General features: G+C 44.7%; 1 protein-coding gene across 1 annotated transcript in view; it reads left to right on the top strand.

Moving 5' to 3' along the window:
* The window catches only part of NCOR1 (nuclear receptor corepressor 1), a 4,682,182-nt gene that overhangs the window by 588,975 nt on the left and 4,067,936 nt on the right, over positions 1-25,271 (top strand). Inside the window, exon 5 of the mRNA XM_044054890.1 lies at positions 17,131-17,313. Coding sequence (XP_043910825.1) covers positions 17,131-17,313 — 183 coding nt within the window. The remainder of the gene's footprint in view (positions 1-17,130; positions 17,314-25,271) is intronic.

Below are 25,271 nucleotides of genomic sequence, written 5' to 3'. Positions count from 1 at the left end.
TGTGCAGTGATTACTAAATGCAATCCTGGGTCTTGACTAGCATATCTATGGTATTACATTGGGATGAAACAGGATTGAAATGACCTCTGGGTCGATAGCCTAGTAAACTCCTATGATCATAAACCCTTTTAATGGGCATTACATTTAACTACTGTTAATTCTTTAGGTAACAAAAGAGAATTTAATAGAGCATTCATAAAAAAAAAGAATTTTTACTCAGAGTTCCTGCTGAAGTTAAAAATCCTCTGATGTCCTTCTATTCTCATGTTGTAGTATTCATAACAGTAGGGAGCTTCCTGCAACGCCACCGTCCGGCCAGTACACCAAAGTCTTTGTTCCAGGAGGGTGCGTGTGACGTCCCTTATCAAGGCCGTAAACCGACATTGGGTATAAAAGTGAAGTCTGCATGCACCCTCATCAGAATTTTTCTGCTCAGTGAATGTCTGACTCCTGTTTGCCAAATTAGAAGCAGATCGCGTTTCTTCAGATGACTGGTTACGATTCTGTTCAAGACCAGACCGCTTTTTTGACCGATACAGGTAAGTGCCTTGTTTTTTTTCCTTGTTTTTTTTATTACAGTTTAGACTGTCATGTCAGCTAGAAACGGATGTGTACTTGTGGGAGACAAATTCCTCACAAGGACACGCACGAGAAGTGTGTATTTTGCTTGGGTGAGGCCCATGACCATACATCCTGCCCCATTTGCAAATCTTTCATCCCCAAAACTCTTCGCAGTCGCCTTGTGGCACTGAAGTTATGTTTAGAGAATCAAAGGCTACGTCGCTTAGACCTCTGTATGGAAGAATGGGTAGGCCCATCTGACAAGCCGCAGAGGAAGAAGGCTAAGAACAGTAGGCCAGAATCCCAAGCTGTGCCTCAGGCATCCGAGCAGGTTCTTGAGGTGCTTGAAAGCCCAGACTCCTCTCAGAAGGTGGTTTCAAAAGCAGACCTGGGAACCTTAATGGAAGCTGCGATGCCGGAAATCTCGTGTATGTCCGCTGAGGCTCATCAGCCATCAGGCCCTGATGGCAGAGGGGATCCATGACTTGCTGTAGGAAGGCCCTACTCCTTCTCTTCCTAATAAACAGATGTCCACCTTGATGCTTTCTCCACCAGCTACTCCTTTGAAGAGAAAACAAAAAACTAAGCACCCTGAACCTCAGCCAGTTCCTGGCTGGGAATTGTTTTCACAGAGTGTCTCTAAGGCTTTTCAGGCGTTGCAGTCACAACAACTTCCCCTACTGTCATCTCAGCCGCCCTTACAGGTATCTGAGGAAGATTACACCTCTTTTGAGAAATCCTTTTCTTATAAAACCCAGATAACTCCCCCAAGGATTTCATTACCTCAGAGGAGGAGGATTCCATTTCTCCTGAGTCCCCAGGAGAAGAATTCACCTTTGTGGTTACTATTTCCCTCATGAGGTAACACTTTTTAAATGGCAAGCTTCTGAGGTTTCTGATTCCAGAAAAGATACTTTGACCTTTTACAAATGGAGCAACCATCCCCTCCTGCTGTCCCCCCTTTATTACCTGCCTTCTTGCGTCCTTTTTGAGCTGCCTCTCAATCTCCTGACTCACAACCACCAGCCTCCAAACGCCCAGACTGTCTTTATAAGGTCCCCCAAGACACCCAATTCCTCATTAGAAACCCTCCAGCAGGCCCAGCTGTTATGGCTGTCTCTGCTGACAAAACTTCAAGAAAATTACCTTCTACTGCTCTTTACCCAACGGATAAAGACAGCAAATTCATGGACAGACTAGGGAACTAAGTGTGTACCTCTTCTACTCTGGCCATAAGAGCCCTCAATTATCAGACACGTATGTCTTTGTTACCATATCCAAAGTCTCTACCCTCCTGGCTGAGGTGCAGGATTCTCCTATAAAAGCCCAGCTCAACACTGCTTTCCACAGCATCCCAAGTAATGAGGCACTCCGTTAAGTGCATTTATGATGCTGAGTAAACTTCATCTAAATCAGCTGCATCAGGATTGTGCTAAGATGATACTCCTGGATAAGGCTTCAACCTCTCCCCATGGATGTACAGACAGTTACCGGAGGCACCCTTAGACAATAAGGCCCTTTTTGGACAGGCTTCTGGTGAGCACCTCAAATCCCTTCATGAAAAGGGAAAGGAACTACAAAATCTCAATCATCATCTGGTATCCCCTATTCCCAGATACCACAGAAACTACCCACAGAAGCCCTCCCTTTGTCAGAAGACAGTCCTTTCACTCAGCTCCTCAATCAAAGGGAAGTTGACAACCAGGAAAAATTCTACTCCCAGTTTGCCCAGCAGCTCCTCCTCTACATCCATTTGGAGTCGGTCTGACCAATCCAGACCACCTCCACTGACACTCACCTCCTCTAGACCCAAACACACCCTTATCCCTTCGTCTCACCCCCTCCCTACCCTCCTGGCGGATAATCACCGCAGAGTAATGGGTCCTCTCTATTATTCAGAGAAGATATTTCATGACACTTTGTGGGTGCTTCCACCTTTCCGAGGTATTCCACAACTTCCAATAAACCAAGCCCACCTATTTCCAACCATCATTCAGCAACTTTTAACTCAGGGTAGCATAGAACAGGTATCTGCCTCACAAAGAAACACTGGCTTTTACTCCAGGATGTTTCTTGTACGAAGGAAAGACGGCCCCTTTGTAGGCCAATCCTAGACTTGTCTTTCCTAAACCTCTTCCTCAGATCCCAGTTTCAAAATAATTACCTTACCCCTTCTGTTAGCACTCATTCCCCAACAAGCATTCATGGTTGCCCTGGATTTGAAGGATGCTTACCTTCACATTGCTATCCACCCCAATTACAGGAAATCTTTGATTAGGGATTCCCAACCTCACCCAGACAGGGCCTCCCACCCTCCTCCTGACAAAAGACCTAGGACTGAACCCCCTGAACCTCTCTCCTCTGATTACTCCTCGGATGGATCAGATTTATCAGACCATCAGGAAGGGGCATATTCGCCTTATGAGGATTCAGACACAGAAGACTCTATTCCTTCTGCCTCCCCTCCAGAAGAATTTTCCTTTGGGGAGACTTTACACTCAATGAGGGAACACTTTCAATGGCAGGGTCAGGATTTCTCTGATTCTAGAAAAAGACTAAGGACATTTTTACATTTGCCCCAGCATAGGCCTTTAGCCATACCACCTGTGCTTCCTGTAGTTGATGATGCATATAATGATGTCATTTCTGCCCCTGATTCTCTTCCACCGGCCCCTGCCAAACCTGACAGATATTACAGGGTCCGGGATTCTCACTTCCACTTGTATAAAGCCCATGCTGCAGACCCAGAAACTATCTCTCAGGGCCCAAAAGGTGTTGCAGCTACCACTGCCAAAAACCCCCTTCCCTCTGAAAGAGAGTCAAGAGCATTAGAGAGATGGGGAAAAAAGGTTTATACATCTGCTACTCTTTCTGCCAGGGCATTAAACTGCCATTTCCATATGATACAGTATCAGGAATATTTGTTAGATCAGCTGAATAAAAAGCTTTCTTCTCCTGAACCTTTAGACCGTAAGTCCCTTCAGGATTTGGTACACAACTCTCAGCAGGTCAGTAATCATTTCTTAAAATGTGGCTATGATGCACTGGAGGCTTCATTTAGATCAGCTATGACTGGGGCAGTAATTCGAAGGCATGCCTGGCTAAAAGAGCAATCCTTGCCAGACCATGTCAAGGCTAAACTCCTAGATGCTCCAATGGAGAAACAAAGTTTATTTGGCTCCCCTGCACAGGAGATTCTAAAGAAAGTGGAAGAAAAAGCAAAATCTGTGCAAACAGTTAAGGATTTTCTGCAGGTTCAACCTCCGAGGTTCAGCAGAAACTGGCCTTCAAAGAATTGGTCCTTTCCAGACACCTCCAGAGCACAGAGGGGCAGAAATAGACGCCCAAGAGGCAGAGGTCAATCAAAGGGTGCCTACAGGGGTCGTCAGTGGCAGACTACCAACCAGAGGAGTAGTGCCACAACTGCAACTACAACCACTTCCACAGGACAAACACAATGACTTGACTCTGATTCCGCCTACCAGGGAATAACTGGAAGCACCCTTGGGCGGAAAGCTGGCTTTATTCTTGGAAAACTGGCATTGCATTACAAAAGACACATGGACATTGCAAACAATAGACAAAGGCTACAGGTTTCACTTCCACACTTTACCAAGAAGGAGCGGAATGCCAAACCTCCCACCAAACCAGAAGCCAGAGGCTTTAAGACAAATCAACAATTTACTACAGATGAAAGCAATAGAAAGGGTACCATCTATGGAACAAGGCCAAGGATTTTACTCCAGACTATTCCTTGTACCAAGAAAAGAAAACCAATGGAGGCCTATTCTTGACTTGTCCGCACTAAACACATATCTCATTGTGCCAAAATTCAAAATGCTGACCCTACAGCAACTTCTTCCCATGTTGGGCAAGGAGTCTTGGCTGGTGACACTAGATCTCAAGGAGGCATACCTGCATGTCCCTATACGACCAGATTGCAGAAGACACCTCAGATTTCTTGCAGGATCAGAGCATTATCAATTCTCAGCATTGCCCTTTGGCTTATCTACTGCGCCCAGAATATTCACGAAATGCCTGGCATCAGTAATTGCACATTGCAGGCTTCAGGGAATTCAAATCTACCCATACCTGGACGGCTGCCTAATACAAGCGGACAACAAGGCAAAACTAATAAAGGATTTGGCCTATGTCATACACCTGTTACAGGCTTTTGGGATACACAGTCAACATCCAGAAGTCAAGACTAGTGCCATCCCAAAGGATAACATTTTTGGGTGCTGATCTGGACACAATAACTCAGATGGCTTTTCTCACAGAAGAAAAACAAAAGCAACTCCCAGTCTACTTCATGGCTTTGACAAGACAAGCTCAGCTTACTGCAAGGAAAGTCCTATAGGCCCTGGGTTACATGGCATCCTGCATAATCTTGATCTCGCATGCCAGGCTACATATGAGAAAATTACAATGGTACCTAAGGAATGTATGGTCTCAACACAGGCACAGTCTAGAAACCATGATACCAATCATTCCATGCCTGAAAAAGGAATTCTTGTGGTGGGCTCAGGCCTGCCAGTCCAACAGAGGGTTGCCTTTCAACAAACCACGACCAAGGCAGACCATCACCACGGACGCCTCAGACCTAGGATGGGGAGCACACATGGAGGACAAGTGTATCCAAGGCCTATGGTCTCAAGACCAGCTGAACTTGCACATAAACCTAAAGGAGATGCTGGCAGTGAAGTATGCAATCGAGGCATTCAAATCATTCCTCCAGCAAGGACATCTGCTGATAAGGACAGACAATACCACGGTCGTGTGGTACATAAACAAACAGGGAGGCACTCATTCCTGCCCTCTATGCCGGATGGCAATGGATCTGTGGAACCTAGGCTTGAATCTCAACATCCAGCTGCAGGCAAACTTCGTACCAGGAAAAGAAAATTCATTAGCAGACAGCTTAAGCAGAACTACCACGGATGCTCACGAATGCATGCTGCATCCAGACATCTTCAAACTCATAACAAGCAAATGGGGAATGCCAGAGATAGACCTGTTCGCCTCCCCACTCAACCACCAACTGAAGAAATTCTGCTCAAGGGTATACCACCCACAAGCCTGGAGGGTGGACTCTCTCTCTTTCAGCTGGAATGCCCCAACAGTGTGTGCATTCCCACCTCTCCCATTGATGCACAAAGTTCTACTGAAGATCAGGGAGGAACAGCCAAAGGTGATACTAATAGCTCCAGACTGGCCAAGGCAGCACTGGTATCCGCTACTGAGAAGCATGTCTCGGGCGAACTCATGGCCTCTACCCCTAGGGCCTCTTCTTCTAACGCAGAGCAACTTCAAGACCCTGCATCCAAACTTGAAAACACTGCAGTTAACTGCCTGGAAAATTGTTTAAACCAAAACCAAACTGTCTTATCTCAGAGGGTCAAGGACATTATCCTGGAGGCTCGCAGACCCTCCACAAGGAAAACATACTCGGCTAAATGGAAGAGATTCCTCATTTGGAGCACATCAAAGGGTACAGATGTCACACTGGCAAACTTAGCACACATCCTAGAATACTTAGCAGAACTGTTTCAAAATGGCCTGTCCTATTCTTCCATTAAGATTCATGCTTCAGCAATTTCAGCAGAGTACAACATGGATCCTCCTATCTTCTCTCACCCTCTCCTCAGACAATTTTTAAGAGGGATCAAAAATGTAAAACCTCCAAGGAGACCCCCTCTGCCTGCGTGGGATCTCAATTTTGTGCTAGAAAAATTAACACTACCCCCTTTTGAACCAGCAGCATCAGCAGACTTACAGTTCTTATCTTGGAAAAATGCTTTCCTTCTGGCATTCACTTCAGCAAGAAGAGTATCCGAGTTACAGGCACTAATGGCAGTGCAACCTTTCCTTATTTTTCACCAGGATAGAGTGTCCCTGAGAACCAGTCCTACTTTCATGCCAAAGGTGGTATCCAGGGTATCCTTGAACCAAGCTATTCATTTGCCTACGTTCTTCCCTAACCCACAGAACAAGGGGGAAAAACTATTGCACACCTTGGATGTACACAGACAACTACGCTACTATCTGGACAGAACTAAAATAAGTAGCAAAACTGACCAACTTTTTGTAGCATATGCAACTAGAGTGCAAGGAAAAGCAATTTCCAAACAGACAATTTCAAAATGGATAGGAAATTGCATTCGTTTTCGCTACTCTTTTCATGGAAAGTCAGCTCCTGAAAATATCAGGCCTCACTCCACAAGAGCCACAGCCACCACTACAGCTTTCCTACGAGGGGTGGCTACCAAGGACATTTTAGAAGCTGCTACTTGGAGCTCCGTGCATACATTTGCCAAGCATTACAATCTACCTTTATACTCCAGATCCCGAGCAGGTTTTGCAACTGCAGTTTTACAGGGGATCTTAACTACACCATCCTTATCTTAGTGCCTCCTCCCCCAGTTTAGCTATGGTATTCTACCCATATGTTATGACTGCAGATGCATCCTTGAAGGACATAGTACAGTTTTGTACCTACCATAAATGTAGATGTCCGATAGGTATGCATCTGCAGTCAGGATTACCCACCCTCCTTCCCCTCTGTGGTATTCCTAGGGTGCTTACCCCTCTTTCAGCTAGCTGGGGGAATTTATTATGGTGTGTTTGTTTGTATGTATATATGTATATATATATATATATATATATATATATATATATATATATTGTTTGCTACTGTTTGGAATTTTACTACATTTATCCAAATTTAGCCTTCCTAGAGGGCACCTGGCATCTGGGGCAAGAAACACTGAGGAAAATAGCGTCGGCTGATGCCTTTATACCCCAGAAGCTCTGACGTCGGGGAAAGTGCGACATCAGCCGAGGCCAGACCCAGACTTTGGAATCCGACCGACCGAAGGGCTGCCTGAGGCAGGACAACCCATATGTTATGACTGCAGATGCATACCTATCGGACATCTACATTTATGGTAGGTACAAAACTGTACTTTTCTCCCATCTCTCTCTAACAAGAGAGAATACTGCCTACATTCCTTGGATGTTCATAGACAGTTATGTTTGTCTGGACAGAACTAAATCCTTTCGCAAGTCAGACCAGCTTTTCATTTCCTTTGCGGGCCCTAGAATGGGAGGTGCAGTATCGAAAGTTACTTCATCTAAATGGTTCAAGGATTGCATTGCCTTCACATACTCACGGAAGGATCGAAACTTGGCCAAATCAAAGCTCACTCAACTAGGGCTATTGCAGCATTTGCAGCTGCCATTTGGGCTAAGCCCCACACCTTTAGCAAGCATTACAAATTGGATCTGATCTCCAGGGGAAGAGTGACCTTTGGCTCAATGGTTCTCAGGAATGTTTTTCCAGAAGGGACATCCAGGATGTCCTTCAAGGATGCATCTGCAGTCCTTACAAATGGGTTGTCCTGTCGTCAGGCAGCCCTTCGGTCGGCCGGATTCCAAAGTCTGGGTCTGGCTTCGGCTGGTGTCGCACTTCACCCGACGTCATTGCGGCAGTTCTTCGGGTATAAAGGCATCAGCCGACACCATTTTCCTCAGTCTTTCTTGCCGCGTGGCGCCCGAAGCAGAAGCTGTTCGCAAGTGCCGGTCGGTCAGATCCAGAGATTACTACTACCGAATACTACTTCGAAGACTTCTATAAAGCTAAGTACCCCGTTGGGGACTCTTTCTTGCCTCAGCTGATGTCAGAGAAAGTTAATAACTGTTTATCTTGTGGGAAACAAATACCTCATAAAGATTTCCACTCCTATTGCATGCATTGTTTAGGCCCAGGCCACGACGTAGCAGCTCGTCTAGCCTGTGCTTCTTTTAACCGACGGACGCTTAGACGTCGCTCGGACTTTGATGAACAAATTTTCGGCTCCGATTTTGCCTACATTATGCCGTCGGATCCTCCGACTACACAAATAACCAAAAAGCGCAAAGAAAAGGACCGACACTCGCGGTCCAAGCAAACCACGAGTGTCTCGGTTTCGGCCGAAACCGAGCAAGCGGTTCTTTTTTCAGCCGATAACTTGCCTTCTACCGAGGCCTCTTCTATCCTGGTAGAAACGGCTTCTGAAATCCAACCTCCTGATGCGATTTCACAAGATTTATCAGACACCATTCCCCTAGATATTTCTACCCCTGCACGTGGAGCTGCTAGGCCTCCTCCAGCTATGTCTATTAAGGCCTTTGCCAGGGCTAAAGCAGCCAAAGCTGCTAAACCTGTGCCTGCCAATCCCCCCTCTCACAGGCCCAACCCCAGCTCCCATATGCTTTCTTTGGCAGAGGATCTCATCTCTTTAATTCGTGGATCCCAGCCTCATCCAGACAGGGCCTCTCTCCCTCCTCCAGAAAAGAGGCCTAGAGCAGAGCCCCCTGAGCCAGTAGCCACAGATGATTCCTCTGATGACTCAGATCATACAGACCCTCCTGAGGCTTCTAACTCTCCTTACGAAGACTCTGATGCTGAGGAGTCCATCCCTTCAGCCTCTCCTCCTGAGGAATTTTCCTTTGGGGAAACCTTGCATGCTATGAGGGAACAATTTCAGTGGCAGGGCCAAGATTTCTCAGACTCTAGAAAAAGGCTTAGGACCTTTCTACACTTGCCACAGCATAGGCCCTTAGCTATACCTCCAGTTCTATCTGTTGTTGATGATGCATTTAACGATGCTTGCACTGCTCCTGATACTTTACCTCCGGCTCCTGCTAAGCCCGATAGGTACTACAGGGTCCCGGACACTCATCACCACTTATATAAGGCTCCTTTTGCAGATCCAGAGACTATCTCCCAGGGCCCAAAAGCGGTAGCAGCTACTTCTTCTAAAAAACCCCTCCCCTCTGAAAGGGATTGCAGGTCCTTAGAGAGATGGGGTAAAAAAGTTTACACCTCTGCTACTTTGTCAGCTAGAGCTTTGAACTGCCAATTTCATATGATTCAATGTCAAGAGTTTATGCTTGACCAGTTGACTAAAAAGCTGTCCTCTGAAGAATCTTTAGATAAAAAGTATATTCAAGAAATGTTACATAACATACAGCAAGTTAGTAACCATTCTTTAAAATGTGGCTATTATGCACTGGAGGCTTCCTTTAGATCAGCCATGACTGGCACAGTTATCAGGAGACATGCATGGTTGAAAGAACAGGCTTTACCAGACCATGTCAAATCTAAGCTTTTGGATGCACCTATGGACAAGGTCAATTTATTTGGTGCCCCCGCACAGCAGGTACTAAAAAAGATGGAAGAGAAAGCAAAATCTGTGCAAACAGTCAAAGATTTCTTACAAGTTCAACCTCCAAGGTTTAGCAGAAACTGGCCCTCCAAGAATTGGTCCTTTCCGGACTCCTCTAAGACACAGAGGCAGGAATAGGCGCTCTAGAGGCAGAAACCGATCCAGGGGTGCCTACAGGGGTCGCCAGTGGCAGGGAAACAACCAGCGAGGCACCGATACAGCCACCACCACTACAACAACTCAATCACAGTGACTTGGCGGTGGCACCGCCTACCAGGGAACAACTAGAAGCACCCTTAGGCGGAAAGCTATCATTATTTTCAAAACACTGGCACTGCATCACAAGAGAAAAATGGATTTTGCAGACTATAGACAAGGGTTACAGGTTCCATTTCCATACACTACCAGGAAAGAGAGGAATGCCAAACCTACCACCTTCTCAAAGGACAGAAGCTCTAAAACAAATATCTCAATTATTAAGAATGAGAGCTGTAGAAAAGGTACCATTTTCGGAGCAAGGGAAGGGATTTTACTCCAGGCTCTTCCTGGTACCAAGAAAGGAAAACAAATGGAGGCCTATTCTAGACCTGTCCGCTTTAAACACATTCCTCATTGTTCCAAAATTCAAAATGCTGACCCTACAGCAGCTTCTTCCCATGCTGGGCAAGGAGTCTTGGCTGGTAACTCTAGATCTCAAGGAGGCATACCTGCACGTCCCCATCAGACCAATTTGCAGAAGATACCTCAGATTTCTTGCAGGATCAGAGCATTATCAATTCTCAGCATTGCCCTTTGGCTTATCTACTGCGCCCAGAGTGTTCACAAAATGCCTGGCATCAGTAATCGCTCATTGCAGACTTCAGGGAATTCAAATCTATCCCTACCTGGACGACTGCCTGATACAAGCGGACAACAAAAACAAACTAACAGGAGACTTACAAAGAGTCATCTACCTGCTGCAAGCCCTGGGCTATACAGTCAATACAAAAAAGTCAAGACTGATTCCATCCCAAAGAATAACCTTTCTGGGTGCAGAATTGGACACATCAAAACAAATGGCATTTCTAACCACAGAAAAGAAAGAGCAACTTCCTCTCTACTTCTTGGCATTAACAAAGCAGTGCCATCTAACTGCAAGAAAAGTGCTACAAGCTCTAGGCTTCATGGCATCCTGCATAATACTGGTCCCTCATGCCAGGCTGCATATGAGAAAGCTACAGTGATACCTAAAGAATTTGTGGTCTCAGCACAAGCACAGCCTAGAAACAAAAATTCCAATGATCCCATGCCTGAAGCAGGAGTTCTTATGGTGGGCTCGGGCCTGTCAATCAAACACAGGACTGCCCTTCTGCAAAAGCCAACCAAGACAAACCATCACGACAGATGCCTCAGACCTCGGTTGGGGGGCACACATGATGGGCAAGTGCATTCAAGGCCTATGGACTTGAGACCAGCTGCATCTGCACATAAATCTAAAAGAAATGATGGCAGTAAAATTGGCAATCCAGGCATTCAGGCCTATTCTCCAAGAAGGCCAGTTGATGATAAGGACAGACAACACCACAGTTATGTGGTACATCAACAAACAGGGAGGCACACACTCATACCCTCTATGCCGGTTGGCACTGGACCTATGGGATGTGGCTCTGAGCTACAACATTCAGCTACAGTCAATTTATGTACCAGGGAAGGAAAACATTCTAGCAGACATATTAAGCAGAACTACAACAGATGCCCACGAATGGATGCTGCATCCGGACATCTTCAAAACCATCACAAGAGAATGGGGATTACCACAAATAGACTTGTTTGCATCCCCACTCAATCACCAGTTGAAGAAATTCTGCACAAGGACTTACCACCCACTTGCTTGGAAGGTGGACTCACTATCCTTCAGTTGGAAAAACCTGACAGCATACGCATTCCCACCACTTCCGTTGATGCACAAGGTGCTTCTCAAGATCAAAGAGGGACGTCCGAGGATCATTCTGATAGCCCCAGACTGGCCAAGACAACATTGGTATCCACTGCTGAGGAGCATGTCTCGGGAACAAATATGGACACTGCCCCTGATCCCATTACTGCTGACACAGAACAACTACAACATCCTGCATCCAAACCTAAAAACTCTGCAGCTAACTGCCTGGAACATTACATAACAGCAATTAACCCAAATTTATCCCAAAGGGTTAAAGACATAATCCTGGAGGCTCATAGACCTTCAACAAGAAAGAATTATGCAGCAAAATGGAAAAGATATCTCATCTGGAGTACTGCAAAGGGCCAAGATGTGACACTGATGAACATAGCCAACATCCTGGAGTACTTGGCGGAGCTTTTTCATACAGGCCTGTCCTATTTCTCCATCAAGATACATGCATCAGCTATTTCAGCAGAATACAGCTTGGATCCTCCTGTCTTCTCGCATCCTCTGCTCAGACAGTTTCTGAGAGGAATTAAAAATGTAAAACCTCCCAGGAAACCTCCATTGCCAGCATGGGACTTGAACTTTGTGCTAGAAAAACTGACTCTACCTCCTTTCGAACCAGCAGCTACATCAGAATTGAAATACTTATCCAGGAAGACTGCTTTCCTGCTGGCAATAACTTCAGCAAGAAGGGTCTCTGAGCTACAGGCATTAATGGCAGTACAACCCTTCCTGATCTTCCATCAAGATAGAGTGTCCTTGAGAACAAATCCTACATTTATGCCTAAGGTGGTATCCAGAGTCTCTTTAAATCAGGCTATCCACCTTCCTACATTCTTCCCCAATCCACAGAACAGGGGAGAAAAGCTCTTGCATACCTTGGACGTACACAGACAATTACGCTACTACCTGGACAGGACAAAAAACAATAGAAAAACTGACCAGCTTCTGGTAGCATATGCAACAGGAAAGGAAGGAAAACCAATTTCTAAACAGACAATCTCCAAATGGATAGGAAATTGCATTAGATTTTGTTACTCCTACCATGGAAAGAAAACTCCAGAGAACATCAGGCCTCACTCCACAAGGGCTACAGCCACTACCACAGCTTTCTTACGAAGAGTGGCTACCAAGGATATTATAGAGGCTGCTACTTGGACCTCCGTGCATACATTTGCCAAGCATTATAATTTACCTCTATACTCTAGATCCCGTGCTGGCTTTGCCACTGCTGTTTTGCAAGGGATACTAACTACACCATAATCTACTCTCATTTCCTCCTCCCCTAGCCTAGCTATGGTATTCTACCCATTCGTAAGGACTGCAGATGCATCCTTGAAGGACATAGTACAGTATTGTACCTACCATAAATGTAGATGTCTGAGAGGAATGCATCTGCAGTCAGGATTACCCACCCTCCTTCCCCTCTGAGGTACTCCTAGGGTACTTACCAATCTTCAGCTAGCTTGGGGGGGATCTATTATGGTGTATTTGTTTGTATATATGTACATACATGCTTATTTTGTGTGTTTGCTCTCTACTATTTGGAATATTTGGCATTTATCCAAATTTAGCCATCCAAGAGGGCACCTGGCATCTGGGGCAAGAAACACTGAGGAAAATGGCGTCGGCTGATGCCTTTATACCCGAAGAACTGCCGCAATGACGTCGGGTGAAGTGCGACACCAGCCGAAGCCAGACCCAGACTTTGGAATCCGGCCGACCGAAGCGTTGCCTGACGACAGGACAACCCATTTGTAAGGACTGCAGATGCATTCCTCTCGGACATCTACATTTATGGTAGGTACAAAACTGTACTTTCTCCAAGTAGCTGGGGACTCTGTCCCATCAGTGCTGAATAGGAAGAAGATTAACAATTTCAGATAAAGAAGTTATGTCTTACCATAACATTCCATCTGAGTTGTTGATCATCTTCCAGTCATCACACCCTCCCATCGACCCCCCCATCCTAAGGTTCCTGGCGGATGATCTGGGTTTTGTGGTGCATTAGGGTTTCTGCGCAGAGATGGCCTCTGACTTGTTGTTTTTTCTATATGTTGCATGCAAACTCGATCTGAGGTAACTGAGCAAAGGGCATTGTGGGTAACAGCTTAGCTCAAGAGTTTTTTGGTGCACGCAAGCTTGGTATAAGGCCGACGTGGTTCCGTGGGCTCTGAACCAAACCCATCAGTGATGACTGGAAGAAAATCAACAACTCAGATGGAGCATTATGGTAAGACATAATTTCTTTATTTCACAAATAACAAATAGTTTTACCTTTTAATCTTGAGTCGAGTGACGCTTCAGGATATGCAGAGTACTTGTTTATTCCATAAACCGCACTGGGAGACTGCCTACTTAAATTTTCAGATCAGACTCCAAGAATAAAGAAAACCTTTAATTTTTATACCTTTTCTTATCAATTTCATGCATGCAAACTCTGACGTTGCATTTACTTTTAACAATTTGTAGTTTTTAAATATTTTGTCCTCTTAATACTTGCTTAGAGCTTCACATGAACACTTGACAAGTATGCCTTTTTAAAACATAAACATGCTTAAGTTTTTCTGGCTTCCAGCTGTGTAACATTTGGTACCGGTGCACACAGACATCCTGGTAAAGACCCCCCCCCCCGGCCTTAGTAGGCCAGAGTAATGGTAATCTGGTCCCCACGGATACCAGACGCAGTTCACTAATTTTCAACCACAAACCTAGCATAACATCCTTTAACTCCTTCAGCACTTACTTTGCCTTCAACTATCTGTCAGCACAAAGAGATTACAGTTGTAAGGCACTTGAAATATAAAGGTACTACTTAAGTAAAACAATTATCTTGCAACATTGTGCATCTGTGTTTCATTTTGCTTTTGACAAACATTTTATTTGACTAATTTGTGAAAAAATTACAAGTTAATATGGATTTTGTGAAGAATAAACATGAGACTTGAACTTTCATAATACTATCTGTAAAAAATAAGGATGACAAAAGTGACCGTAATGGCTATTGCTGCATCTCCCTTCTCTGTATTGTGGGGAAGCTGTTTGCATGTGTTGTCCTGAAGAGGCTTCCATGTTCTTACAGAGAGTTTACCCCAAGTCTCTTGTGTTGGTTCAGAGCCTACTGTAGACATGTTTTTTTTTTTCTAGGGCAACTATAGGAGAAGTGTATGGAGCAGAACAAACCTCTCTATTACCTTCATTGATCTGACCAAGGCATTCAATTTGGTCAGTAGGAAAGGTCTGTTTGCAATTCTGGCAAAGATCAGCTGTCCTCCAGTACTGCTTAGCATTATCGGGGCCTTCCATGAAGGGAAACCATCATGTATGTCTGATCCACATCCAAACTTTGAGATTCTCAGTGGAGTAAAGCAGGAGTATGTACCGGCTCAAACATTGTTTATCTTCTTTTCAGTTCTATTGAAACTTACTTTCGGAACTGCTACACAGAGTATCTTTCTCCAAACCAGAATGGAAGGCAACCTCTTCAAACTGTTGAGGCTTAATACAAAGACCAGTGTGCTTAAGCAGCTAAGGGAGTTACTATTTGCTGATGACAGTTATTGTGGCTCACACTTTGCAAGAGCATCAGTCACTCATAACTCACTTTGCACCCATATGTATGGAATTTGGTCTTGCAGTCGGTTTAAAGACCACCATGGTGATGGGCTAAAATGTGAGCAATGAGCCATCAATCAGTTTTAGTGACTTTGAGCTGGAATTTGTCCATGAGTTCCTGTACCTAGCCTCTGAAGTCTGATCACTTGATAGCAAGATCAATAAATGCACTGGAAAAGCTGCACAACATCTTCCAGACTGACAGAGTATGGACTAATAATAACCAAGTTGTAGGTTTACATAGTCTGTGTTTTGAGCACATTGCTGTATGACAATGAAGTATGGATTCTGAGCTCAAAACAGGTGCAGTGACTCTATGTATTCCATATGCACTGCCTTAGGCACATACTTGGTAACTTATGGCAGGACAAGATCCCGAATGACACAGTGCTGGAGGATGGGCACCACCTCCATACTCACCCTTGTGAAACCGACATAAGTCCTGGTTGGGTCACGTCTCTCACATGATGGATAGCTGAATACAAAAAGACTTCCTTTTTGAAGAGCCGGAGTCTGGGAAAAGGCTGAAAGGATGATCCAAACTGAGCTATAAGGACATATGCAAGTGTGACCTCAGTGAGCTCTGCATCAGCATAAACAACTGGTGTTCTCTCACCTCAGACAAGTTTGCCTGGAAATAGGAAGTGAATGAAGCTCTCACCATCTGTGAAACCACCTTTTCAAGGGGAGCAGAGGATAAGGGAGCGAGCCCTCAGGAATATCTATGCCCATGATACCAAACATCTGCTTTTACTGCTCAGAATTTGGAAAGGACTCCCACTTCCATATTGGATTGCACAGCCGCAGAAGATGCTGCTCAAGGCAGCCAATAGAGCCACAAATTCATGATCCTTTGGGATCAAAGGATGCCTACTACCTGCTTACACTGTTTAATCTAAGCCTCTCGTAGCTGATCTTGTCCTTCCTTGTTGGTTTTCAGGCCGCTGCTGGCTTGGTGGTAGTCTGTGGATCTCATATGTACATCCACTTTTATACCCTAATACCTGTGAGCCGAGTTCATCACCCAGACATGTGATGTATGAAGGCAAAGCTTTGTAAGCCCTGCCTGACATTTGTGAGCTGCAACCTGTTAAGAATGCTGCAACAGTGATCAGTAGGACATACGCTGTTATACGTACTCTCACAACTGTACTTATGATTATGCCACCCCTATTCTCCATCTTACTGTTTTATAACTGCATTTGTGCATGGTGCATTCTGTATGGATATGTGCATGCTGTACATGTCTGTGCATGTTGCATAAGCACATGAGCACACTTCATGGGTATGTTTTACATGCATTCAAGTATATATGTTTGTGTGTTCATACTTGTGTAAGTAAGGTTGACTTTTTAAAAGTGAGTGGCATCCTGTTAAAGGGGGGGGGGGGTGGAAATGCTTGTGCTGTGGTGGTCCTTGGAGATTGTGATCATAACTGAATATTAGCAGTATTTTTTTTTTTGTTGTCATATCAGGGAAAGGTGATACTGGGCAGTACTGTTTCACATTCTTCACTGTTTAAGGAACACAGATGTTGACATTAATCAACAGTGTGATATCGGAGAAGTTCCCACCCCACTGTCGCCCCTAAATTCTCTAGCCCGTGTTTATAATTTAGGCTGCTGAGATTTGAGTGCATTGTTTGTTTGATAATTTGTTTGATCATCTTTATTTTGCAGTTTACCAAAATAAGATTGCCTTGGCTGGGATATTAGAAAATTGTACACATTTTTTTTTTTAAAAGTTGAGCTGTCTTCCTTTGATTTCCAAGATTTAGACTGACATCTCTACCCTTATCTTTCCTTTTCATTCCTGTAGGAGTCTGCATTTTCATTGAAGTCTGAAGCTGCATCTTCTCCACTGTCCACACAGGCTAGTGGAGAGGACCAAGATGCTTCTCCCTCAAAGCTATCTAAAGAGGAGCTCATACAGAGTATGGATCGTGTTGACAGAGAAATTGCAAAAGTGGAACAACAGATTCTTAAACTTAAGAAGAAACAGGTAATATAGTCACTAGTGACAGTTTGTGTGTACTGTCCAGCTGTTTTTTGGATGAGTTTTGTAACTTAAGTCATGGAGATGTAACAAAGTAAACGCAATTAATTCTGGTTTAAAAAGATGAGCACTTGTAGAGTAACCACTTCTTTGGGGAGAATGGAGTGCATCTGCTTCATACTTTCTTGGCTTTTAACTATGACTGTCCACTTTTCTGCCTTTTTTTAGGCTTCCCTTGGGGCTTAAGTTTTGAAGCCTTTCTTTTTTCATGCATAGTCCAGAGGATTACCTTGCACTTTGTTCCAGTGTAGATGTCTTATCTTTTACTTTTCATTTTAAGTGACAGTAAATGCATACTAGAAGAATACGGCCTTATCTGGCCTGGAATGAAAGCATTCAACTCCATCTATCTGGTATCTACTTCTCTGAAGTACAGGCTAACAGAAGGCCTCTGGCTGACAAAGTTCGCAGATGACTGCAAACTAGGAGCCATAGTCAAGTCCCCAAATGATGTGGTCATCCTACAGAAGGGCCTCACTGAGACAGATGCCTGGTGTCAGAGCCATGGCCTTAAGCTCAATGCCAAAAAGTGCAGTGTCATCCCCTTTGGTAAAAACTCTGTACCCATGAACAACCACATTGGCAGCAATCTACTTAACACCGAATGCGTGATAAGAGATCTTGGGACCCAGGTGGACAGTAGTCTCTCCTTTGATAGTCACATCGCCACAGTAGTCAGGAAGTCCTTCTACATGGCACACCACATCATAAAAGGGTTCTCATCCAGGAAAAAGAGGTCATTGTTCCCCTCTACTCGTCACTCATTAGACCCATTATATAGAGTACAACGCCCCTTTTGGAATGTACCTCACAAGACAGCTGCAGCAGCTGGAAAGGCCACAGAAATACCACACAAAGAGGATTACTGGCCTCAAACAAATGCCCTACATTGACCGCCTCAAAAAAACTCCAGCTTTACTCCGTAGCATATCACCTACTCTGAGGTGATCTCTGTCTAACATATAAAGCTATGTCAAACCCAGAGCTGTTGGACATGGTACACCTAAAGAAATCCCAGTCCCTCCAAGCTACACGCTCTAGGGACCTAAACCTTGTCACCGCAATAAACAGGACACACTGGAGGGAAAGATTCCTTCCTATACTCTAGAACAAGCTACCCATCTATGTCAAGCAAAGTTCTTCATTAGCACTCAAGAAAAATGGGAAATAGGAAATACACCCCGGGGATCACTTCTGTGTCTCTACTGGACAGTGGCACAGGAAAATAACTTTCTTGGGTGGCATAAGCTATGGTACCTTGCTGGCTAGGCTTAAGTAGGCCCTTGGGCCGATAGCCTAGTTACCTACCTATGAACCTGTACACAGAATGTCTTTCCTCTTGAACTGTTTTATCTTTGAATATAAGATGTTTTCTGATTTGTCATTTTGATAATCTAAAAGATCTCCATCCCTATTAATTCTCTTACTAGGAGACTTTTTTTTGTGTTGTTAAAAATAACTTTTTGTGTTTATTTTCAATAGTTAAATAGGATGCTTCACAGTTGTGCTGTTTTGCATGTAGGGGGTCAAGTCATGTAGGTTTTACAGGTTTCCTGCACTGCCATACAGTTTTGTGCTGTTTGCTTTTATATGCCGAAAGCAAGGAAGTGATGGTTCATCACACTGGGTATCTGTTATTGTTGGCAAACCTAGTTTATTTTTCTGTATTTCTTAAAGAAAAGAATATACTATATATATATATATATATATATATATATATATATATATATATATATATATATATATATATATATATATATATATATATATATATATATATATATATATTTATATATATATATATATATATTTATATATATATATATATATATATATATATATATATTTATATATATATATATATATATATATATATATACACATATACATTTATAATGTGTCTATTTCTGACTGGTCTACCATCCTTCTAGAATTGCACAATTGCCTTGCTAGATCTGTTTTTTCACTCCTGGCCTAGTGACTGATAGTTGCTTTTTATAGCCAGTTGTGATTTCTTTCCATTTGTCTTTTCATGAGTTCAAGTGCTACATCATTTAGACAGTCAAGATGCGTAGCTATAAAGATATGGATATCGAAGAGTGTACAGAAGGAAAAACTGACTAGCTTCATATCTTTAACAGCTGTGCTCATGGTGTAAACTAAATGTTAGAAACATGCGGAAACACTTGGATAGTTTTGTACTGAAAGAATTTATTAAGTGTGCAACAGGTACCATTGTGGTGAAATGTTAGGTTAGCATAACTCATTATGGTTACAATGACAAGCACATATTTACAGAAAATATTGTATAAATTCAAATGTTTTACTTCATCTACCAGGAAATAAATGGTTGTACAAATGGTACACATTTTACAAGCATGTACATTAGTAGGGAAGTCAACCATCCTTATTTTGCCATATGTTTTGCTAACATAACAGTACACAGACTGTATCTCAGGATGTCTTTGTTGTGGCTCATAGGCTGTAATTTGTCCAACTGTCAAAGAAGCAGTATGTTCTTCACTTGCAAAGAGGAAGAGAAATGCAAGTGTTGACCCTAAAAATCTGGCCTTTTATGTAGTTCATAAACTGGGTAATGATGAAACCTGTGGTCACACTATTTTTAATGAATTTATTCTAGGGTGTAATATACCTAGGAAATGGCAACTATTACATTTTAGTTCCTTTCCACAAAGGAGGAGGAACAGACTTGGTACAGAACTACCATTCTAGTAGTCTCAAATCAATTATTGGTAAATGTTTTGAAAAGTATTTCATAAATATCCTTCTATTCAGTGTTGCGGTATACTTTACATGTGGGAAGTGCTCCGCCAAACGACCTGATGCCCAGCTAGCATGCAACAGCCTTTAGGTACTGCAAGGTATGTTGCACATATGTGCTGTCAACATCAGTCATAAAAGGACGTCCGCATGTACAATCCTCAGAACATTTCTGCTGCCATTTGGAATGCTTGGTGTACATTAGTCTGCTGCCTGATTCCGTTGGTTGCTGCCAACTTTCAGATAAGTGCCCCATTGTGGATTTATTTCTTTGCTATTGCCTTTTGTATGTAGTTCATATCATCCAGGAAGGGCAAGTGAAGGTGTGGAAGGCAGATGCCATATAAAGACCGCCACGATCATGACAATCGTTCTTGTTCCATTTGTCAGGCCTTTGTCCCTAAAACGATGTGTAGCTGACTTTCAGCTTTAAATCTCTATTTAGAGAATCAATGTCATAAACGTCTGGCTAAGGACATTATGGAGGTTTTGGAGGTCCTTCAGCTGAGCCGATTTTGAAGAGGAAGGTTAGCAAGGCTAGGCCTGAATCCTCCTAGGCTGCTCGTCTTTCCACCCACGTATCCCTTGAGGTTACTTAAGACCAGGTGTTGCGTTCAGAGGTTGGGTTCAGTTCCTCATCAGAAGCCATTAAGGAATCCAACCTAGGCACATCCTCAGAGGCAGTGCAGACGTCTATTTCGGACGGGTATGGGGAACCATGGCTAATTATGCTTGATGGCCGTAGAGCCGTACCTGCTAGTCCGGTTAGGGAACTTATTCCAGAGTTGGTAGCGGATGTTAGGCCTATGTCCTTGTGCAGAAATGCATGTTAAGAAAAAGCAGAAGACTGGACACTTTCAAGCCAATGCCTCTCCTCAGTCTGACTGGGATACTTTCTCTCAGGGGCTTAAGGCTTTGGTGGCTTTGAAGCCTTCTGCTGTTTGTTCCTTCATTTACATCTTCTCCTGAGAATTTGAGAACAGGTTCTTTTGGATGATGATTCTTCCTCTGAGGATTCCTTAGTGCATTCTACACAGATTACTTCCCCTTTAGAATATGCCTCTCCAGAGAAGGAGTCCAATGGGGGAGGGGGGAGTCCTGGTAGAAGAGATTTCCTTTGGAGAGAGAATTAAAATGAGGGAATTTTTCAAATCTGACTGCTCATAGATTGATCTTTTGCAAATGGAAGTTCCTTCTCTGGTTGTGGTTCCAGTTTTGCCAGCTTGCTTGGGCACTTTCACTTCCTCTTCTAAGGCCCCTGACTCTCAGGCTCCGGCTCCAAAGAGGCCAGATGGGTTCTACAAGGTGCTTGATGAATGCAATATGTCCTTCTATTCCAGTGTTGCAGTATTCTACTAGTGGGTTTACCCTTCTTCCGATCAGCTTGTCCGGCCAGGTTTCCAAAGCTTTTATAGTCCCTCATGGTGTGTCTGACATCTGACGTGGAGCCAGATATGTGGGCCATGAAGGTGACGTCTGTATGCACCAGCCCCCAGAACTTTTCAGCCACCAGACGTACGCCAGGTGTTCCTGCTACTTGCAGATGTCTGATCTTTTTCACATTAAAGATAAGTACCCCATTGGAGCCTTTTTCTTCAGTCCTTTTGTATTTTTATAGTCTGCTCATGTCCAGTGAGAATAAGTGCAACTGTGGTCATCAGATTCCTTATAAAGACACCCACGACCGGTGTCTCTTGTCTGGGTAGGGATCACTATTACAAAAACTGCTCCATCTGTAAATTGTTCGTCCCCACGACCCTTTGCCGCAGCTTACAGGCTCTCTACTTGTACCTTGAGAACCAGTGCCTAAGACAGATAGCTCTCGGTATGAAAGCCGCCTCCGCCCCAGCCAAACCACCAAGGAAGGGGGCCAAGTCAGTGAGGCCTACTACTTCCACTGCGCCTCCTCAACCTGTAGCCGCTGTCAGCTTGGATGAGGACACGGCTTCTGCCACTACAGATACAGCGGATACCTTTCAGGAGGCCGCCCAATGTAGAGTAGACGACACATCTGGGGAGGGTGTACCGGCACCGGGGGGCACCAGTACCTTCGATGGATGTTTTGGACTCTGCCTCTGCTGTTCCAATAATTTATTCCAAACCTACCGCCAGCCAGATGCCGGCTAGGCCTTCTAAGAGCAAACAAAAGACTAGCCATAATTCTCTGGTACCAGAGGCCTTACCTGATTGGCAGGCCTTCAGCCATATCTCTACAATGCTTTTTTGGCTCTAAGGCTTTCCTCTGAGTTCACACCTGTGGCTCCACCTCTTCTCACCTCCTGGCCTTCCTTACCTGAAAGGACTGAGCCAACCTGTAGAGGAGGAACTGTCTGACTCCTCAGAGGACTCCCTGTCCTACTCTTCCCAGATTTCATCTTCCCTAGAATATGGATCCCCTGAAGAGGCCACTGCTGAGCCTGATACCCCAGTGGACAACCTAACCTTCGGAGACACTGTTAACCTGATGAGAGAGCACTTTAAGTGGGAATGCTCAGACATGTCTGAAGAACAAAAAAGATTTTATGATCTGATTCAGGTGGAATCACCTAATCAGTCACCTATTCCACTTGTCCAACCTGCATTCCTGAATGCATTTGCTGCGGCATCCATTAATCCAGATTGCCAACCACCTCCTGCTTAAAGGACTGGCAAGTTATACAGGGTTCCTGACTCCGATAAATTCCTATTCAGGTGCCCCCCCAAGCAGACCTAGTCATTATATCCAATTCTACGGACAGGGCATCCAAACTCTTCCCTACTACCACTGTCCTGCCTGCAGATAGGGACAGCAAAGCCAAGGAGAGGTGGGGAAAAAGGATTTATACTTCTGTTACCCTAGCTTTTAGGGCAACTAATTACCAGTCTCACATGGCCAAGTACTCTCTGGTTCATCTGGACAAAGCCTCCAAAGAGCTTAATGATATTCCTGACTGTGCTGCTAAAGCATCCTTGTCTTTCTTACTCGGGCTTGTCTCACAAGTGAACAAGCACACTCTCTTAGGTGCGGATACGATGCAGCTGAGGCCTCCGCTAGGACAGCTGCATCATCATCCATGCTAAGAAGATACTCCTGGCTACGTCTGCAGTCCCTCTCAGACGACTTCAGTGCCAAGCTCCTGGATGTCCCTTTGGACCATTCGGCCCTCTTTGGTGCTTAGGTGGCTGATCTTTTCAAGTCTGTCCAGCAGAAAGGGAAAGAGCTTCAAGACCTCAAGCATCTCCTTGTCTCTCCAATCTCAAATTTCCAGAGGAACTTCCCAGCTAAGACGCAATTTATAAGAAAGACATCAAGGCCTTCAGCTCCCCCCAGGTCTAGAAGGCCTCCCAGGAGACAAACTGCCCAGCCAAGGACTTCTCATGCCTCTGGCCAGAGAATTTCCTTTCCAGACAGGGCAGGCAGTGTCTGACTGCCTGCCACTCTTCCTCCCCCCACCTCCTACCCACCACCCCATTGTCCACCCGTCTCTCTCGCTGTCTCCCTGCTTGGTCCTTGGTAACAGACAAATGGGTCTTGTCCATCTTTAAGAACGGATATTTTGACTTGGATCACTCGTCCTCCAAGACTGCCTGTTCCACTCCCTCCCACATCCCAGTGGTCCCTCCTACACCAGGTCTTAAACAACCTGCTGCTGCAAGGCACCATAGAATCAATCCCCACCCCTGCTTGAGGGAAAGGTTTCTACTCGAGAATTTTTCTGGTGCCCAGAAAGGAAGGACCATGGAGGCCCATCTTAGATTTCTCCCGCCTCAACCTCTTCTTAAGGGTACCCTCCTTCAGGATGCTCACCTTACCAGCTCTTTGCCCTCATTCTCCCTCAGGCCTTCATGGTAACCCTGGACATAAAGGAGGCCTATCTTCACATTCCCATAAAGCTTACCTCCAGGAAATATCTCAGATTCATAGCAGGATCTTCTCACTTTTGGTTCGGTGCATTGCCTTTTGGGCTCTCCACTGCCCCAAGGGTGTTCACAAAGTGCATAGCACCAGTAGTTGTTCCCTGCAGGACAAGGGGAATAAAAATATTCCCATATCTAGACGACCTACTCCATTCAAGCAGCAGACAGACCTTCCTTGGTCACACCAAGGACCCCCCTGCTCCTACTGCAGTCTCTAGGGTTCCTGATAAATTTTCCAAAGTCCCAATTCGATCCTACACAGACAAAGAACATTGTCTTCCTGGGATGCAGAATCAGGGCAGACATCAGGGTGGCCTCCCTCCCAGAGGAAAAAGTGTGTCCCTCTCCCATCACTTGCAATCTGCCCTCCATTCATCAGCTCTGACTGCGAGGGAATTCCTAAGACTTCTGGGGTACATAGCAGCTCCTATCACCATATTACCCCCAGCGAGGTTACACATGAGAACATTTCAAGTGGTACCTACGCTTGGTGTGGACTTAGCACTCTCATCCTCTAGAGTTCAGGGTTCCACTCCTACCTTGTCTTCAAGAATTAAAATGTCTTGCCCAAGTTGCCCAGAATCTGGGCCTGCCCCTGCAAATGCCCACCCCTTCCCAGGTCATGCACATAGATGCCTCAGACCTGGGCTGGGGGGGGCAACTCTGGGTCATAGGACAGTGCAGGGTGTGTGGACAGACACAGATAAGTGCACATCACTATCAGGGAAATTACAGCAATACTCGCCCTGCAGGTCTTCCTAAAGATCTTCAGAGACAACATCACAGTGATGTTCTTGTTTCACTGTTGCAGTCATCACACTTGGGTTATCTGCCTGCAGGTAGCCCTCAGTCGGCACGAATACCAGAGTCTTGGGATTTCTGCGTCGGATGCTGTCGCCTCTTCCATGACGTCAAGTCATCAGGGGTATAAAACATGCAGCCGACGCCACTACATCAGTCTTTCTTGCCGAAAAGGAGCCCGAAGCAGAAGCAGTTCGCAAGTGCCGGTCGGCCGCTGCCTGAAATTTTTGCTTTTAGAGTTTCATACCTGAAGTCTTCTAAAGCTAAGTACCCTGTTGGGGAGTATTTTCTTGCTCTAATCGGTCAGAAAAAAATTAACCATTGTCTTGCCTGTGGTGTGGAAAGCAAATACCTCTCAGAGATTTTCATTCTTACTGCGTTAACCTGTTTAGGCCCAGACCACGACATCTCTAGCTGTCTGTTTT

This window comes from Protopterus annectens, chromosome 13.part0, assembly GCF_019279795.1.
Source record: "Protopterus annectens isolate FY-2018-M chromosome 13.part0, PAN1.0, whole genome shotgun sequence".
Taxonomy (NCBI): Eukaryota; Metazoa; Chordata; order Ceratodontiformes; family Protopteridae; genus Protopterus; species Protopterus annectens.
The sequence above is the reverse complement of the archived record's forward strand: the minus strand, read 5'-3'. Positions and strand labels throughout refer to the sequence as shown.